The sequence below is a fragment of the Mus caroli genome, unplaced genomic scaffold (assembly GCF_978045245.1).
Source record: "Mus caroli unplaced genomic scaffold, Mus_caroli_1 scaffold_7, whole genome shotgun sequence".
In the NCBI taxonomy this organism is placed as follows: domain Eukaryota; kingdom Metazoa; phylum Chordata; class Mammalia; order Rodentia; family Muridae; genus Mus; species Mus caroli.
The window spans coordinates 144637895-144658036 of NW_028227262.1; the positions used below are offsets into that span (position 1 = coordinate 144637895).

The following is a 20142-nucleotide window of genomic DNA, read 5'->3' on the forward strand; positions in this document are numbered from 1 at the left end:
TAGATGCCACATTATTCCACAAGGATATTTCTTAAATAGTGTTTGTTGTTTGTTTGTTTGTATATTTAAGGAGGCTTAAATAAAAGAGTCATTGGGTTGGGGCTGAGCACAGTGGTACATGCCTCTAACCCCTGCACTCTATCAGTTAGAGGCCGGCCTATTCTACCAAGGGACTTCCAGGCCCTCCAAGGCTACATTTTATCTAAAAAAGAAAATAAAGATAAATAACACTCGTATAACAAGCATAATAAAATATTTTTAAATGAAAACAATCAGGACTGAAATTTTAAAAAACATAAGCATGTTGGACAACCAGTTTCCTAATTCTACGAAAGGAAAAACAAAACAAAACAAAACAAAACAAAACAAAACAACTGTAGGAATTGCAGTTATTTAGCTATTCGGAAGGAGGCAGAGGGCTGATTTTTCTCTGGGCACTAAAGGTTTGACTAGCAGGGCAGAGTGGCCAAAGGGACTTTTCCAGCAGAGAACGTTGAATAAAGCCAAAACTAATCCTCTCAACATTTTTTTTTTAAATCATCAAACGAAACAAACTTCACATGACTACATTTTTGGTACCCTTCAATAAAACCCTCTGTAGAATTGAATGTAGCACAGTGAAGGCAGAGGGGATACATATGGGGTGAGGGAGGGATGCACAGTGCATATAACATACAGTAAAATGTGGAACAGCCACACTGTCCGGTGGAGGGCTGTGCTCTGCTCTTCTTCCTAAAGTTAATGTCGGCCACTTTGAAGAAAGCTGGACACCGGAAGTTGTCTTTCTGTATTTCCTTTTTTCTTGTTTACTAACCTGACAAACCATCCCTGTGCACAGACTTCCCACCCAGTTTGTTAAACATTTGAACTACCTGCTCACAAGAAATGCACATACCGATATCAACAACCTCTATTTTGCAACCAACAAGCACAGACACACACACACACACACACATTGAATACATGCAGGTATGTTTGTGCTTTTTTAAGCAATAAGGATAGGGAAGATAGGCCAAGAGAAAGTATTTACTACTTTCATTTGTACTTGGCCCAGCTCTAATAAAGAATAACAAGTCAGAATGATAAAGTAATTGGAAAATGAATCGGCTTTTGAAGGTAATTTGTCAAAGACTATTTTGGTATATCTAGGTGTTCAAATCTAATGTTGGTAGTGATTAATTTGATGTGCAATTTTCTTTTTTTTATATCAGGTTGACAAAACAAAGCAAGTGTCCACCTATCAGGAAGTAGTTCGTGGTGAGGGCATTTTGCCCGACGGCGGGGAGTACAAGCCCCCTTCGGATTCTTTGAAAAGCCGAGACTATTACACGGATTTCCTCGTTACCCTGGCTGTACCCTCGGCGGTAGCACTGGTGCTTTTCCTAATACTCGCTTATATCATGTGCTGCCGACGGGAAGGAGTGTGAGTACTTTCAAACACTAATAAAGAATTGGCAAGCCCGCTAAGACGATGATGTAGACACGTCCATTAAAAACAAAGTTGCATCCAGTTCATAAAACACACTGTAAATGAATTGAAATTTTGTTCAGATCAAACAGCAGTACTTTATTCCCTTAAAAATGAATTAAAGTAGTCGTGAGTCTAGCAAACCAAATTAGGGGCCAAAATGACTTTATTCAGAAATGATTAAGGCTAGATATAAATTCATGATGTAAAAACAGTCCCAAGAATAATTGAGGCTAGACACTGTGGTTATGCAAGCCATCTTGTGTGAGCAGAGACAGGAGTCTATTGACATGGTAATTGCATTTAAATAAATAAATTGTCTTAGTCAGTGTGATGAAAACTGAGGGTCAGAATTCTTCCTGAAGTCATTCTGCTGTCAAACAGGGTGACACAATCTAAATGTTTAAAATATATTAAAAAGAATAACCCAGGAGTAAATTAATGAAAATAAGGTATCATTTGAGTAATGAGTCTTCCCTTCATGAATAGTTAGTACTTTCAGGACATCTCTGTCAATTAAGATAATCTCCCGAGAGTACTTGGAAGTCAGGGCAACAAAGCAAAGGCTCAAAACCTCATAAAGCAGCAAGGAACACACTCTCCATTCTCCATGTAGCCCGATTTCATTATGTCATAGAGTTTATTTCAATCAGGAGCTTCATTCTTAATCTCCATTGTTTTCCATTTTTCTGTGTGTTTCTCATCAGTATTCCATTACTGTACGTGTACTCATCCAAGTCATCTATAACCCTGGTGGCAAGGGCTGCCTGGTGGCGTTTTGAGTCCGACATCAGCATTGCCACATCCCACAGGGTCCCATGAGCATAGAGTCTTAATGTTCCGAATGTCAATGCTATTATTTAATTCATAAATTTTGTTTTGTTTCTAGGGAAAAGAGAGACATGCAAACCCCAGAGTAAGTGTCTTCTTTTCTGTTCTTTTCTTTCTCATTGTGTGTCGCTTCTCGGTTACCCATCATGCTCCGCACATGTGTCTCATGCTCTCCTTTCCTTTGCCATCCCTCACAGTTGACTTAACAAACTTGAAAAGCTGCTTTCTAAATAGAGATGCTTAGGCTGGGTAGACACTAAAAAATAAAAAGGGCTCAAAAGCTAAGGTAACCTAGATAAACATTAAACCTAAACCATTTCAGATTCAGAATATTAACACGTCATTTATAGTATTTGATCTCCCAACCTGCATTTCTATAAACCAGAGGACAGATGACAAGGCCCTTTCATACATGTTTGCCCTGACTCTGCAGTAATAACCTGCCATAGAATGAAACTTCCGTGAGTATTTATAAATGCCCCCAACAGAAGCAATAATATAAAAAGCTATCCTAGTTTTCACTTAATCATAGAAAATAAATAGATAACTAGTTTATGACTTGGGCTTTAATATTAAAATAGTGCTTCCTAGCTGAGTTTTAACTTGAGATTTTCATAAAGGCATATGCGATGTATGTTTTCTGAGCTAGTTTATAGAACAGCCCCCCCCCAAAGCAATAATGTCTTATCTTTAAAGAAAAAAATGACCTTTTCAAATAGGCAACTCATTAGGGGTAGTGCGTCATTTTAAATATATGTTGTTTTATTTCTTATTTTATGTAGTATCCAGCTTGTCCATCACAGCTCGATCCAGAAATCTACCAAGGAGCTTCGAGACATGTCCAAAAACAGAGAGATTGCATGGCCCCTGTCTACCCTGCCCGTGTTCCACCCTGTGACTGGGGAGGTCATACCTCCCACGCACACAGACAACTATGACAGCACCAACATGCCGTTGATGCAGGCACAGCAGTGAGTACCCATGTGGGAACACAGGCGCCAGCCAGCGTGCATGGAGATTTTACCAATATCCCTCCAAACCGTAGCATTTAGCTGTTACTGGTTTTGTTTGTTCATTATTAGAGAACATTGTATCAGAATATCATCACTTGGCTTGACAGAAATGTAATCGAATCAGTTCAAGGTCTTTTTTTTTTCTTCCTTTAGTCATAAAAACACATCAACATCAATATGTGAGAAATTGACACTGATAAGGATCCAAATGTTTGTCCTAAGATGAGTCATTTTGAAAAGACAGGCAGAGGCTAAAGTATGACAATCCTATTGTTTTTAAGAGATGATGGATTTTGTTTAGTTAGCTTTTTTCTTCTTCTTCTTCTTTAACCACCACAGACCTATATAATCTAAACGATTTTTGTTTCTTTAGTATAAATGATTTTTAAGTTCCCTTTTTCTTTCTCTATGACCTGTTTGTATATAAAATAAGCAACTCTGTTTGGGCTCTGGACATATGATTATTTTTTGTTTGGTTTTGTCCTTTTTAGGCAGGGTTTCCTGTAGCCCAGGCTAGCCTTGAGCTTCTGGTTCTACTCCAGCTTCCAAGTGCTAGAAACACAGGCGTGTGCCACCATGTCCAGATGAACATACATACAATTATAGCCAATCTTTCCTGCTTTAGAGACAATGGTAAGAAAGGCAGGAAGGGGACTTTCTTGAACAGCTATGGGGAAGGATGATGAGAGATTGTGTATGCTTAGAAACTAGATTTTCAATATATAAAGTGGTAGGAGAAACTAACATGTATTCCCTTAGAATGTAGCTCTTTCTTTTTTCGTTTTTACTTTAAATTGGAGTGGGCTAAATTGTGTTACCCCAAGAAAAAGAAGTCACAATCATATTTTTCGGTCACTTCCTGTTATTAAAGTAAATAGAGTGGATATGCAGAAAAATTTCTGTTCTTCTGTCTCTTACTCCTTCAAGTACACACACATACACACACACACACACACACACACACACACACACACACACACACACACACACACACAGAGGAAACTTTGTCCGAGAACCATGTTGGACATATATTTTTCTATTGAGGGTGCTTATTTATCATTATGTTAAATATATATGCTAAATCAGATTAAACAATAATTATGTATGACAGTGTAAACAGTCAGCCTCCGTGCATTTACCTAAAACACTTTTGAAAACATAACATAATTGTGAATGCTTTCTTAAATTTCTAACATCATCTACTTAGGGTTTTGTAGGCCAAGGCTGTATGTGTGCCCTTCAATGGTGGTGAAACTTTGCATGCATTTGAATTCAGGATTTTGGAAATAAGTATTATACTAGTGATATGTAAATGCAAGTTTCACAATATTTAATTTTAATACAGAGAAAGTATGTTCATGTATATTCTCTTTATACAGGTTAGTGGTCCATTGTTACAGGCTAATCTAAGACCCCATTTATTAGAATTAGGAACTGACAAGAAACTTCAGTAGTTTTAAGAATATTATAATAATATCCAGATTATCCATCTGTCCAATTTTTAGAACATATACAAATTTCAGAATCATACTTGATACTTAAGTACTGTTTCCAACATTGTGTAGTGTTCCAAAGAAGTGTTCATAGTCTACAAAACTTGAAGTTAGTAAGTGTACTTGGAAATCAGATTTCGTTTGTTTTAATTTTTGTGCACTTATTATTCTGGGAGGGCTACATGCTATAGTGCTTACACAGTGGTCAGGGACAAAGTATAGAAGTTGTTTTTCTCGTTCTGTCATGTGGGCCCTAGGAATCTAACTTAGGACATTAGTCTCTGAGGCAAGTGTCTATCCTCTGAGCTATGTCATGGGATTCGTCTGGAATCTGTGGGTAAGGGTGAGAAGGGCTAATTTTTCCGAGACCACAGGTCTGGGAATGTTTCTGTTGTTGACATCAGACTGCTTTAAAGCTTTAGAATACAGCAGTAGTTACTCTGGTGAGTGGAGGAACTTGGATGTGTGTAGGTTATTAAAATCTAAATGAAAATTGAAAGGCTGCGACCACTTTTAAAGACACCCTTTCTGGTCATGTATGTTGAGAATATCTCCTTAAAATTTTTGATTTTTCTTGGGTCCAGGATTTTATGCTGCTGTTATTGATATATAAACAAAACAAAATTTTCTGTCTAGTTTCTGTGTCTGCCTTTCTCAGGCCTTTCCAGAGCCCATCAAGACCGCCATTATGCAGATCAGCTCTTTGCAAATACAATAGCTTATTACACTGAACTTGCAACAATTTCAACATATATGTGTTTTGAAGTCTGGAAAACCTTTCTATTATTCCTATTTCTGCTAATGGAAAAGCGCCATTAACTAACACTTCTGAATAAATAGGGTCCATAGATAATTGATGATGTTCACAGTGATTGTTCTGAGGCACCGTGGGAGCATCAAGTGTGCCTGCCTCATCTGAGGAAAATTAAATTACATTCGGTGTCGTTTCAGTGTTGAGTGTATATTATCTTTCTTTTATTCTTAGAAATGGATAATATGTGCATGGTCTCTATGGTAACTCCCTATAAGCCAGAATATGTGATTAACCTCATTTTCTAACTATGCCAGATAATAGGTAATTTATTGTGTCAGATTCATCAACACATTTTTTTTTATTATAAAATTTCAACTTTTACACTTTAACTGAAAATGATTGGGTTTTTTTAAAAGTTTTATTTTAGTATCAAGCAGATACATAAATATTTTGGTCATTTGGATGGAGCAGAATTTTCAAGGTGAAAATTAGATATTTATTTGAGCAAGCTTGTGGTCCTTGTGGCCAGGTATATGCTTGGATAATATTGCTTTGTGTTTTCTCATTAGGCCTTTGTGAAAGGGCTAGCTAGCGTTTTAGCCTCACACATAGATTTGTGCTAAACCTATCTTTCATGAAGAGTTTGATCAACAACAGCATTTCCTGTTTCTTCCTCAGATTTGAAAGCAGAAATATTCAGCCAAAGCAATATGTCCAAACACTTACATGAACTGATAAGTAAGACTTAGGACCATTCAAAGCTTTCCTTCAAATCCGCATAAAAAATTATTTGATCTTTTAACAAAGTCAGTGCACTTGAGAGGATAGAAAGCTCACACGTCAGTATAACTAAGGGCAGGTACAGCTTTCTCATAGGTTTACTTCACTGGGCTCCAGACTAACACCATAGGTGCTAAATTTAAGACACTAACAATAAACAAAGATACATGAGGTCAGTGTGAGATCAGAGTATTTACCATTTCTGATGGTTACTTTGGATAGTGTATGACCATTGACCTCAACGGTATATCTGAGCCACTTTTCAGGCACAGGGACATTGAAAGAGGAAGGGAAGCGGGATAGGGCAGGGAGACATGTCACATGCTCAGAAAAAGGGGCATGTAGAACATGGCTCCTTTTACTTTTCTTTCTTTCTTTCTTTCTTTTTTTTTTTTTTTTTTCTGAGACAGGGTTTCTCTGTATAGCCCTGGCTGTCCTGGAACTCACTTTGTAGACCACGCTGGCCTCCAACTCAGAAATCTGCCTGCCTCTGCCTCCCGAGTGCTGGGATTAAAGGCGTCTGCCACCAAGCCCGGCTCCTTTTACTTTTCAAAAGGCAGAGACAATACAGACAACACATGGCGATATTTCTACCTGGTGAAGGGAGAGAAGATCAGTTTAATTTGATCTTTGCTTAGAATGATCTTGGAGATGCTGCAAAGATAGCGGAGTATCTGAAGTTCTTTCAGTCTCTCTTCTTAAGACCTCACGGCACTGTTTTCACTCGTGGCCACCGTGTGGCTCTTAATGATGGTGCTTTGCTGTTACCTACACGGCAGACATTTTTTAGATTTCACTAGTTTTCCAGTCAAGTCCTTTCTCTCTTCCAACATTACATTAAGGGCACTGTACTAAGGTCACCATGTTTCCTTGGCCTCTTCTGCTCTGGGCTGTTTCTTAGGCTTTCCAGAGTCTGACTGATTGCCATGATAGTGTGGAGAAGTCAGAGCCAAGTGTCCAAGGGAGTGGTTCCTATTCTAGTCAGGCTCACAGTTTCCTTCCTTCCTTCCTTCCTTCCTTCCTTCCTTCCTTCCTTCCTTCCTTCCTTCCTTCCTTCCTTCATTGTCTGTGTCTCTCAATGAATACTCCTCCCACTCCCATCAGTAGCCCCTTTAATACTTTTAGTTTTGGCAATCCCATTTGCAGTAATCCTTAAATTTAAATTGCCTTGACCCAAAGAATCGTGGCAATTGGGGTGATGCTTTTAACTAGAGGCTTCGCCCAACCCCTAGAAGGTATACTCTTTATACAAGGTTGAGGTCTGAGTCACAGAATTTTATGTCCTTGAATTGAAAGACAACCTAAAGCCATCTCCAAACGACAGGGAGTCTCGGTAGGGGTTTTACAATGCAGAGCTCTGGGCTTTGGAGGCAGGTGAAAGTGCAGGTCCCATGACTGGGAATTGCAAAGCCCCCAGGCCTCTCTGACTGGGTGCAGCCAGTTCAGAGGGCCCCTGCAATCTCCCACCTGGTGTTTTAAAGGCAGCTGTTTTTCCTAGTCCCCCAAGGGGCTTGGGTGGGATCGTAAAATGGGAGGCCTGGTCGATTTTATCTGTAAAGTATGGGCTGTTTGTGACTCTGCAGCCAGCCAGTTGGACTCTTCAGCTGCTTGAAAGAAATGCCGTGGGGGAAGTGAGTCATTGGTGCTGACTTGAAAATAGTGGCCAAATAAGAGAGAAAAACGTTGAACCTTGAAAAACTAAAAAAAATAAAGGGATAAAAATTCCTTAGGAAATGTAGTCGAAATATATAGTTTTATGCCTTGAGAAGCAAGTAGTGACTGGAGGATCCCAAGTATTGAATTTACTAGAAACATACCGACCCGATGTCTTTTGAAACGTCTCAGAGCTGTGTCACCTTCCAGGGGGTGATGTACTTCCTCATTCATTTGGTGATGACCTCCAGAGCCACTGAGTTTTCCCAGGTGGGAGCAACTTCCTGGAGGACCTTATGTGGTGTAGAACATGGGCAGATGCCCCAGACATTTTCCTGTAACATTTTTAATTGACTAGGCAGAAACTTGTTGTATTCATCATATTAAACCTAACATCTAATCCAGGATAATTGAGTGTCCCTCAAACAGGAGGTAGGCCGTTCCTAAATCTTTTCGCAAATCAACTGTAAAAGTGCAATTAAGTCTTATAATTACAGCTAGTAAACTAATTTTAGGGGTTTTTGTGACTATTTTCCATTTGTCTTCTCTTCAGTAATTATGAAAACCATGTTCAAGGTAAAATTCTACATACATAAAAAGTGAGTTTTAATGAAAGTGACTGTCAGTTGAAAATGACTGTTTCAGTCGACCAAGACGATCGTGTTCCTGTTGACGAGGACTATCAGCCTCCAAGGATACTGCAGAGACATTTACTTGATCTTATTTCATTTTAGCTTTGAAAGTATAGACCCAGAGTGGTGGGTTCGTTCCTTGGTGGATATGGGTTCTGTAGGTCTCTACTGCATCAAGTTACCAACCAGCACCCCCAGAGCTCCCAGGGACTAAACCACCAACCAAAGAGTACACATGGAGGGACCCATGGCTCCAGCCGCATATGTAGCAGAGGATAGCCTTGTTGGTCATCAATGGGAGGAGAGGCGCATTGAATGAAGGCTCTTTGCCCCAGTGTAGGGGAATACCAGGGCGGGAAGGAGGGAGTGGGTGGGGTGGGTGAGCAGGGTGAGGGTATGGGGGTTTTTGGAGTGGAAACCAGGAAAGGGGATAACATTTGAAATGTAAATAAAGAAAATATCCAATAATAAAAAAGAAATTTAATCTGGATATAGAAGAGACATCTGTTCTCATATGCTTACTCAAAAGTATTCACAATCAATCGGTAGCAGCTTAGAGGACTTCTGATGGTTGAATGAATAAAGAAAATATGGTTTTCATAAAAAAAAAAGAAAGAAAGCTGTGATGGTTTGCCCTGACCTTTCACAAGCAAAGGGGTAAAACTAAAGAAAAGGAAAAGAATTCAGATGGAGAACTCTTCTTCTTCCTCCTTTATGTATCATATAGAATATAGTGTTGATTTTAATTAAAATTATGGTTTTCATTTAAATCCTCACCAGTGTTTCCAGGCTCTGTGTGACCCTCCCTTACTCTCCTCTTCCAATTTCCTGATTTCTCAGCAAAAAGAGTTGTAGGTCCAAGCCCTCATTTTAAAATGAAAAAAATAAAATGAAGGTTTTGGCAATATCAACTTTGCTAAAATACTTGGCAAATTTCCCAAATAATGGAACTACTGCTTGCTGATAAATGTCACCATATTTTAAAAGGCATTTCACATACTGAAGGCCTTCTCCACCCCCACAGCTCTGGCGTAGATTCTGTGTCTGTATGCAAATCATTTTGTTTTCTAAGTCTTCAAGCGAGCAGCAAAATACTCAGTTGATAATCATCCACCCTACCCATAGACTTCCTCTAAGGGGGGGCCAGTGATGTGACAGTTGTATAAATAGTGAATAACTGTGTAGCCCTCCAAACACTTACTTACTAATGTGCCTTTGCTTTCTTAAAGAATGAAGCTTGTGAAATGACTAATTTGCACAATTTTCTATTTAGATGCAGGTAATGGCGATAAAATTGGGAAATAATTAATGCTAATAATTCAGAGAATTACAGTTCTCTCGGCTTTCTATATAATGCAGCAGTTTACATATTGTAACCTTTCCATAAGTCCATTAATAACTTAATTACTTTAAATAGTCTTATGCTTTTCTAAAGGGTCTTTCTTTGAAGGAGTGTAGGTGCTCTGTTTGAAGTTAGCCCCACTCTCCTGTCCAGTTGCATTCAGTGGCCTGTTTTCCTCACACATGGACATGTTCCCACATCCCCCACTGTTCTCTCCTCGCCACAGCCCGAGTATTGTAGGTTGGAGGCATGTGATTCGGTATTCCAGCAACAGGATGCTAATGAGCACCTTTCTTCTGTAGGCAGCACACGTGACCTTACATAGACCAGGTGGACTGGAAACTGCTGAACATTCCAGGCTGGCATCTAACCCACGATCCCCCCACTTCAGCTTCCCACCTGTTCACACAGATATGCACCCCCACAAAGTAGCTCAACATTTTGTTGTTCTTCAACCTCTTTGAACATGTGAGCTCTTTCTAGATAACTCATCGCACGGATCATTTGCAGGCTTATCATTTGCACCACCACTGCCCGGCATGTTCGTTGTTTTAAACCCTCAGACTGACTCAAGTGTACAAATGGCTTTCTCTTTTTTTTTTTTAATACTTTATTATTTATTTATTTTTTTATGTATTTATTATATATAAGTACACTGTAGCTGTCTTCAGACACTCCAGAAGAGGGTGCCAGATCTCGTTACGGATGGTTGTGAGCCACCATGTGGTTGCTGGGATTTGAACTCTGGACCTTCGGAAAAGCAGTCGGGTGCTCTTACCCACTGAGCCATCTCACCAGCCCCCACAAATGGCCTCATGCACCTTTTCCAGATGTCTTGGAAGTGTATCTATTCATCAACCAACAATTGCTCATCACCCATCCAAGACCACTGTGACTGTCAACATTTGACAGTATAGCCAAAGAAAAGTTCCAGGAAACGGCAGGCATGGATTGACTTTGACCACTGATTTTTTTGTTTGTTTGTTTGTTTTTTGAGACAGGGTTTCTCTGTGTAGCCCTGGCTGTCCTGGAACTCACTCTGTAGACCAGGCTGGCCTCGAACTCAGAAATCCGCCTGCCTCTGCCTCCCAAGTGCTGGGATTAAAGGCATGTGTCACCACCGCCCGGCCTGACCACTGATTTTTAAAGAATATTTTATTAAAGACTGTGCTGTGGGGTTCCAGAGGCCTTATCCAACGCTGATTTTGAGTTTAGGGTACCCTTTGTGTACAGCTTTTGAAAATTTGGTGTTTTTGACTAAGCCCTGCCTGGGCCACAGCCCTTCAATTCTGACTTTTCCCCTCTTTTCCTTGCAAATTTTGCTGACGTGTGTTGGGTTAAGTATTTGTTTTTTAGGTGTCTGTGTGCCTGGAGCTAATGGAGAAGGAGGAAGTGGGCTTCAGAATGTAGGGAAAGTATTAGAGCAGCCTCCTCTGTGGTCTGGAACCACCACTGTCAGTTATGCCCCAGGAGCTGAAAGGTGGCTCCTCCCCGCCCTCCTCCTCCCGGGGCGGCCGCGTATAATTGCATTTTGGCTTGTGTAATAAAGGTCTTGGGCTTTTGCATTGTTAAATGCACAGCTGGTCTCTTTATGGCTTTTGAATCAATTCTTTTACCTTCAAGTAGAAAACCAACATAAATACAGTCTGTAAACTTCAGAACAAACAAAAACAGCCAAAAGAAACATTCCCTAGAACACATAAGCATCGCTAAAACCTAAGAGCAGAAGAGGGTGTAACCATTGTGGTAAATTATTAAATAATTGTCTTAACTTGGGTGAGAATGAATTTTGTTATTCCTTAACAATATTTTAAGTGGATTTTAAGTGGGACTTATTTTCTTTTTTTAATCATTCAGAGGCATTTATAAGGATTATGAGTTCAGGCTAGGCCTACTTCTTTAATCCTAGAAGACAGCTGATCCAGGTGGCTCTCTATGATTTGGGGGCTAGCCTGATCTACATAGTTAGAAAGAACCTGTTCAAACAAATAAACAAAACCCCTGAGACTTAAACACTATTTAGGTAGCAAGTGCTATTTTCCACTTCTTTCATTATGTAATTTTTTTCTTTTCTTTCTTTATTGTGTATGGTGTGTGCATGTAGGTGGACCTGTGTATGTGTCTGTGTGTGTGTGTGGAGGGTGCATGTTCAGGCCCATGGCTGACATGGGACATCTTTTTAAATTGCTCTCTATCTTAGGTAGAGGCAGGGTGTTTCTTGGAATCTGGCACTCAGTGTGGGGTAGGCCAATCTCCTTCACACATTCCTAGTCTCCATCCCCCTGCCTCCACGCCTTGAGTCTTAGGAAGACTGACATACCCAGCCAGCATATTACGTAAATTCAGAGGACCTGAACTCTGCTCTGCAGACTCCCATGACAAGCGCCTGACTCACTAAGTCATCTCCCCAGCCGCTGTATTTGGAACATAAGAATTTTGCCTTGTGGGAGTAATTTAAATGAGGGGTTTTAAAACTGTGTGTCTTGGAGGGGTCCTTGACACATTTTAGGACTCCATGTGAGGCAAAGAATTCAGAGGAGGCAAGATTCCTAGCTCCTTTGTTCCTTTTTGGTATATCAGAGTTCTCTGTATGATTTCAGCTAAGGAATCGCAGTACTTAAGAGAAACAAAACGCGTGGATGGACACTCCTTACTGCATTGAAAAGGGTGACTCTGGGCTTTATGCCACCTACAATCTAAATTGTTTATTTTCATAAGCTAATAACAATATAAAAATTTCATATAGAATTTATACATCTACATGTTAATCAATGTGTGCCTGTTACCTGAGTCTTTGCAAGTATCTAATTTCTGCATATATTCATTAAAAAATGATTCCATGTTTCTTTTCTCTTAGAGTTATTAACAAACTAGGATGGTTCTTACTAATAAGGCAATTTGGAGCAACAAAATACCATATGCAGAAAAATATAATGGCAGTGAGCACAATTGAATGCATAATAAGTAGCCTAGTTATCACCTCATTTGGAAGTGCTTAGAGACTGAAAACATGTAGAAGAGGTCCTGTTTATTTTTATTTTCTGCACCGTATCTGTGTGTGGAACATGTACATGCATGTTCCCATATGTGGGCACATGAAGAATGCATGTGTGTATGTGGAAGACTCAAAGGTAGTACAAGGAATCTTCCTTGGAAACGCCCTGCCTTGTTCAGGGAGGCAGAGTCGCAGTCAAAGCCAGAAGGAGCTGATTCCTAAACTAATCACATTCACCTCTCCAGGGAACCCTTGTCTCTGCCTCCCTAGGACTGGAATTATGGGCAGACTGACACCCAGCAGGCACTGAAGTGAGTGCTGGGAATCTGACTTCTGATGCTGTGCTTGTCCAGCAAGTGACTGATCCACTGAGCCATCTCCCCAGACCCCAAAGACCTGGTTCCTAAGGTGTCATTTTTTAAATTAAAATATTTCAGTACTGAATACATTCATATGGAAACTTTTACTCCTGAGAGTAATAAGGATCCACTCTATACAATTTTAAAAAAGGGCCAGCGAGATGACTTATGGGTAAAAGTACCTGCTGCCAAGCATAAATAACCTTTGTCCAATCCTTAGGATGCACATGCTGGTAGGAGATTGGCACCTGCAGGCTGACTTCTGAGTACACCCATGCGATAGCATACGTGTAGGCCCACAAATACACACAGACACACTTTTTGTAAATAATGTATATCTGCTGTAGCGAAGACAACTGCAGGTTCATCGAGTTGTTCTCCCCCACCCCCCACAACAGGTTTTTTTGTTTGTTTGTTTGTTTTTTGTTTTGTTTTGTTTTGTTTTCGAGGCAGGGTTTATCTGTATAGCCCTGGCTGTCCTGGAACTCACTTTGTAGACCAGGCTGGCCTCGAACTCAGAAATCTGCCTGCCTCTGCCTCCCAGGTGCTGGGATTAAAGGCGTGCGCCACCACCACCTGGCCAGGTTTTGTTTGGGGTTCTCATATAAGGAGAAGATCCCTCTCTCTCTCTCTCTTTCTGTCTCTGTTTCTCTGTCTGTCTGTCTCTCTCTTTCTCTGTCTCTCTCTCTCTCTGTCTCTGTCTCTCTCTCTCTCTCTCTCTCTGTCTCTGTCTCTCTGTATGTGTGTGTGTGAGGCTACAGATAGTTTTCCGACTGCTTAAGACATACTAAGAAGCCAGAAATTGAATTTGCTGATAGATAGAAAGAAATATTGAGGTGTGTGTTACAGATCTGTGTCTTGGGAGGTCACTGGTCAGCAGTGGGTTGTAAGGGATGAAGAAATACATCAGACCTGTCAGAGGCTCCAAGGGAGACATGAAGGTGTAAACGAATGGAACAGATTTAAAGAAAGCTGAGAAACGTCCCAGTGATTGCCTTTGGGAACAGAAAGAAAGGTCAAGGGAGACTCGAAACTCTTCCTAGTACAGGCAGGGAAATGGCCTTTTTTTGGTATGAAGATAGCATGTTTAGTGACTAAAGGTAGTGATATGCCTTCAAAGCTGTTATAACATACCAGTGATGATTGTACGATACGATGATGTATATAGACATATATGTGTATGCACAGATACATATCGGTTTTATGATCTAGACCTAGTTTGAGATTGTACACATCAGTAATTTAATTGCTGGCATCACTGTGTTTATATCTTTATCCACTGTTATTAGCTGTGTGATTTTCAAACTTTAAGGCTATTTTCACATATAAGAAAATAGAAAAAACTAACAAGACCTATGTTTTAGAATCATGAGGGAGTTTTGTTATGGCATATGGTAAGAATTTCATGGACATTATCAGAGATTGCTATTTGTCTTCCTTGGTCTTCAGTTCTCTCATGTATGTGCATAGCTCAATGCCCCACAGGGTGCAAAACCTGAGCCCATTATCTGAGTGATACCTCTCCCAGCAGATTTCCATCTTAATGTGTTTTGGTCTCTGATTACCAGTGTGCAAACACATTTTTACTCAATAATGTTAATCATTTCTAGGAACTTGCCACACCAGACTCAGATCCCTCAACAGCAGACTACAGGTGAGTCCTAAGATGCTAATTCAGTGTTTATGGCTGAGCTAATATAGTAAAAGATCATCATAGCACTCTACAATTGATGACGCCTTTGTCTTCAACACGGGAGGCAAAACAGTTGTATCCTTCCTTAATTAGACTGAGGAGCTCAGAAGAGTGGCTTAGACTATTGCATCAATGGGCCTCAGAACAACAAACAAATGGTCAATGATCTTAAAGCAGCAGCGTCCGTCCGTGGAGGTCTTGTCTAATTAAGAAAGATGCATTCAACTCCCTTTCTACATGGGAACTCCCTATTCTTCCCCTTGGTATAAAAGATTTTTAGCTTGGATGGGTCCAGGATTTGTCTCAGTAAGTGATCAGGTTGAAACTGACTCTCACAAAGGGCAACCATTGTGACTAATTGCTGAGCCTTCAGGGCGATCAATGAGAAATGGTTGGCCTGTTTTAAAGCTGCTTGAAAAAGCCATTAGAATATGACCAGTGAGGACAAGATGATGGGCAAGTCTCCCTGGCTGTTCTGTTTCCCCAAGACATGCTTTCTTTAAGTTCATTTCTTTCAAGTGTCCCTAAAAAATCTCCACAGCCAATTATTTCATTCATTCTTAACTTATTCACAATTGTCTACTAATTAGTGGTTGGTTCCTAGTTCTAATTGCCAGGCAACCAGTAATGCCTTTGTTCCTCTTTTGGAAAGCAAGAGAAGTTCTAAAAATGTAAGTTGAGTGTGGAATTCTAAGTATGAATAGTGGCTTTGTGGTGGGAAAAGCCATTAAGTGAGTCTCAAAAAAAAAAAATGCCAGCCACGTTAGAAATGTATTGGATGTTTTCATTCAGAATTATCTCCTCTATTACTGCTCTCGGGAATTTAAGGAGATTTTCGTTTGACAACTTTTCAAAGATTTGAGGCAAGTATAATAAAGTTTTTCATCAGATTTTAATTATAAGATGATGTTTATCAGAATTGTTCCTAGGGTTTTGATTGCTTCATTTAATTAAATGCTAATGTGATTCAAGTAGACCATTCAATATATTGATGGGTGGTGTGCGTCTGTAAACATCCAGGGGATTGATGACGAAACAAACTTAGTTATAAATATTCGTCTCTGAAAGAGGAAAACATTCAAGTTCTTACCTCTAATTCCATGGCTATCTTTTTAAAGAGAAAAAAAAAAATTGAAGGGACACGACTGTAACCAAACTGATAGAGCACCTTTGTCTCTAACCAAGGAAGTCTGTCTCTCCTGAAATATCAGTTTTCTGATTCTTGTTCACTTGTGCTGTGCAATAAGTAGAAGTCACAAAATTTCTAGGAAAATTGTAAACATTTTTTTGAGACTTGTGAAAAGCTAGATTTTTCCACTCTCTGCCTCCTAGGAAAATAGAGATCTTGAATAGGTGCTGTTGGAAATAGTATCAGTAGATGATGGGACTTGTTTGATATGTTTGGGTGCTGTGCTCAGCACTGGGCAGCTTTCCTTGTTGGGAGCAGCACATGGGCAGAGCTGGGTACACTGATGAAGAAGGGCTTCCTTCCCCTTGGAGGTCTTTTGGCTGCTCAACCTCATTTTTTTTTTTTGATTTTTAATATTTTTATTACATATTTTCCTCAATTACATTTCCAATGCTATCCCAAAAGTCCCCCATAGCGCCCCCCCCACTTCCCTACCCACCCATTCCCATTCTTTTGGCCCTGGCATTCCCCTATATTGGGGCATATAAAGTTTGCAAGTCCAATGGGCCTCTCTTTCCAGTGATGGTCGACTAGGCCATCCTTCGATACATATGCAGCTAGAGACAAGAGCTCCGGGGTTCTGGTTAGTACATCATTCAACCTCATTTTTTCCAGTACTTTTCTAAAAAGATTTTTGGGAAACTGGCATTTCGATGGAAATATTTCCTCCTTCTGGTTAAGGCTGCCCTCGTGCTCTCTTGTTTTCTGCACGTTGATGCGTTACAGACCAGAGAGGGTAGGATCTTCTCGTGGGTGCTTTGCTGTTACTGTTTTCTCAGTGAGCCTCTCAAGGACCTGTGTGCAGAAGGGAGAGAGACCACCTTAGCATTGGGTGTTAACTATGAGAGATGGTTCTTTCTGCCTCCCAAACATTTAAAACATTAAAGGTGTTAGGCCTCCTGGGCAGGGAGCTGAGGGACAGTTGCAGCCTTTATTCCCCCTCTATTCATTTACATTAAGATATTGTTTTTTTAATTAATTCATTTTTTATTAGATATTTTCTTTATATACATTTCAAATGCTATCCCAAAAGTTCCCTAGACCACCCGCCCCACCCCCTGCTCTCCTACCCACCCACTCCCACTTCTTGGCCCTGGCATTCCCCCTTACTGAGGCATATAAAGTTTGCAAGAACAAGGGGCCTCTCTTCCCAGTGATGGCCGACTAGGCCATCTTCTGCTACATATGCAACTAGAGATAACAAGCTCTGGGGGTACTGATTAGTTCATATTGTTGTTCCACCTATAGGGTTGCAGACCCTTCAGCTCCTTGGGTGCTTTTTCTAGCTTCTCCATTGGGGGCCCTGTGTTCCATCTTATAGATGACTGTGAGCATCTACTTCTCTATTTGCCAGGCACTGGCATAGCCTCATATGAGACAGCTATACCAGGGTCCCTTCAGCAAAATCTTCTGAGCTTCCAGTTTATTCTGTTGCATCTGCAAGGCCCATTGTGTGTTTTTAAGAGTACCTTTGAGCTGTCCTGCTTGTCCCCCTCTTCATCTCAGCTCGGGGTGGAGGGGCTGATCTGTGCATGATTGTTGCGAAACAGCAACGGGCTTTTTCTTTAGAAGGGGCATGGGGGCCCACAGGTCATCTCTTGGAGAGCAAGTCATTCTATTCTTAGCTGCCTATATGGACTTTATCAGCTGAAAGTTGATTTGCAGCCTGTTTTGCGGAGTTAGCTATTTTCTTTTAAATTTCCATCGAAAGTTTAGCAAGTGAACTAGCTGGTGATGCTGTATTGCTGGGTCTGAGCACTGGCTGGGATAATAGAGCAGTTAAGGGCAGATAATAGCACTACCTTCTGTACTAGGTCCAAGGCTTGATGCTCTTTCAGGGTCTCCATCCTCTCTGTCCTTCCAACGCATGTGGTAGTTTTGAAGCCACCGTTAAAAGGTACAGTCATACATCCCGCAGTCAACCTCATTCTGCTTGTTTATTGTGAGAGAAGTTTGCAGGCTTGAGAAAATAAAGCACGGTTCAGGAAAAGGAGTACTAATTTAGTATTAATCCCTTCCTTTCTTTCTCCTTTTAAAACCAAGCACAGAAAATAATGCAGAATAATTATTTTAAATTAAGATGGTAGAAAAGTTCTCCTTGCAATCTAAATTTCATATATGAGTGTATGACATACATATATATGTATGTGTTCTATATGATACATATGATATGATACATACATGTACATGTCCTATGTACAACATAAAGCAGAAGTGAGTCTGTTTAGGACCAAACCAAAGGAAAGGAGAATTAAAATAAAGGTGATAAATACAAATATGAGCAAAATCCAAGATATACATGTGTTGAGACATACCACCCCCTTTTTGTATGGTAACTAGAAAATTTAGTAATAATACAATATAAACATTGTATACATTTTAAAAAGAGAGTCTGTCTTATAACAAATCTTATCTTCAAGAGCTAAACATGCCATAGCCTGCCTAACTCACGTTCATGTTCTCATCCTGGTTACAGGTAAATGGTATCCCTGAAGAAAGAAAGCTGACAGAAGCAATGAGTTTATAATCAGCAGCGCTGCAGCCACGTCTCACCCCTTTCCCTTCCAATAATGCACGAGCTTTCCTGACATCAGTTATGCATGCCCACTGTGTTGAGAACCAAATACCATGACGCATCTCTCACTTACTAATGCATTTTTTTTGTACTTAAAGCATTTTTGAAAATTTATAAGACATCAATGACTTTATATTTGTTACAATAAAAAGTGAAATTTAAAATAAATATTAATGGAGCCTAATGTGTGGTAAAATTTCTTTCAGAAATGTATTTGATTGCTTCCTGTGTGGTAGAAATCTGTTAGTCGCTAGGAGTGGGGTCATTCAACAGGATTTTTTATTAAGTGTTTCTTATGAATTGTGTTCCAAGTGAGCAACCCATTTAAATAATGCTTTAACTCCTGCAGACTGTAGAGCCTCTTGTTTCATTGTATTTTATAGAGTGCTTTAGAGTGAGCATAGTGGTTGGTTTTGTTTGTTTGTTTGTTTGTTTTGGGGTTTTTTTTTTTTTTGACAGAGAATAGAACATGCCCAGTTTATGTAGGGCAGCCCAGGGTGTATACTTGGCTTTATAATGGGATGTTTGCAAGCCAGGGTCTGTTCCACAGAGAGAGAACAGTTACTAATAGGGCTGTAAACCAGCCCTGCAGTGTCTTACCATGGGAAAGTTCAAGGTCCAGGCTTGGTGTCTTCTTCATCCAATGTTCTTCTGTTTTATGACTCCGACACTGTTGGGTCATTGTGGATACCAGCTCCTAGCCCTTTCAAAGAAGGCATTCTTACAGAAGACCATTAGAAAATTAACATTAGTAAGTGAGCTAAGTCATATAAAGATGAGGTAAGCTCATGTAATATTTTCAAATAATTCCTTGTTACTTTGAACCATTAATTTCCAGATCCTGCATCTTTAGGCATTAAGACAGTTGCTATAGTTGTTAATGTTAGCTGTTTAGTTGGCATGTAGTGTTTAGTCTGACAACCAGATTTAGCTGCCTTCAAAGAAATATACCTGGTCATTTGGGGAAACATTTCTCCTCAGTGGCAGATATCCCACATTGACTCTTACTTGTTTCCAGGGATTGGCCAGGAATGAATGGCTGATCTGACCAAATCATAGTATTTTGTTCTTCTGAAGCCATGTGTCATGAGACACAAGTCAATCCGAGCCCTCTGAGATTTTTGAGGTGTATCTTTTTAAGGTGATAAGCCAGGAAGCTATGGGTCAAGAGCCAGTATGGTTGTGGTCACAGACGCCTACAGCTTTACCTGAGGATTGACCAGCTGTAAACCATTTTGTTTCTCTATTCTGTGCAAATTTCTGGTTGATCTGGTAGTTAGTCAGATGTCATACAAAATATTTACATTTAAATGGCATTTCAAAATCCAAAGTATTCTTCTGTTTATTGCATACAACACATTATCT

The 20142-nt window shown here is 40.0% G+C and overlaps 1 protein-coding gene across 5 annotated transcripts in view; it reads left to right on the forward strand.

Annotated features, from left to right (window-relative positions):
* Sgce (sarcoglycan epsilon) overlaps nucleotides 1–18951 on the forward strand; it is a 72920-nt gene extending 53969 nt beyond the window's left edge. For 2 of the 5 annotated variants that reach the window (XM_029478943.2, XM_029478941.2), the window contains 6 exons: nucleotides 1212–1423; nucleotides 2358–2384; nucleotides 3082–3270; nucleotides 14931–14974; nucleotides 15842–15876; nucleotides 18679–18951. In XM_029478943.2, coding sequence (XP_029334803.1) covers nucleotides 1212–1423; nucleotides 2358–2384; nucleotides 3082–3270; nucleotides 14931–14974; nucleotides 15842–15876; nucleotides 18679–18729 — 558 coding nt within the window. In that variant the 3' untranslated portion in view covers nucleotides 18730–18951. The remainder of the gene's footprint in view (nucleotides 1–1211; nucleotides 1424–2357; nucleotides 2385–3081; nucleotides 3271–14930; nucleotides 14975–15841; nucleotides 15877–18678) is intronic. The other 3 variants (XM_021164423.2, XM_029478942.2, XM_021164421.2) reach the window with 2 other exon arrangements.
* Nucleotides 18952–20142: the final 1191 nt, after the last annotated feature.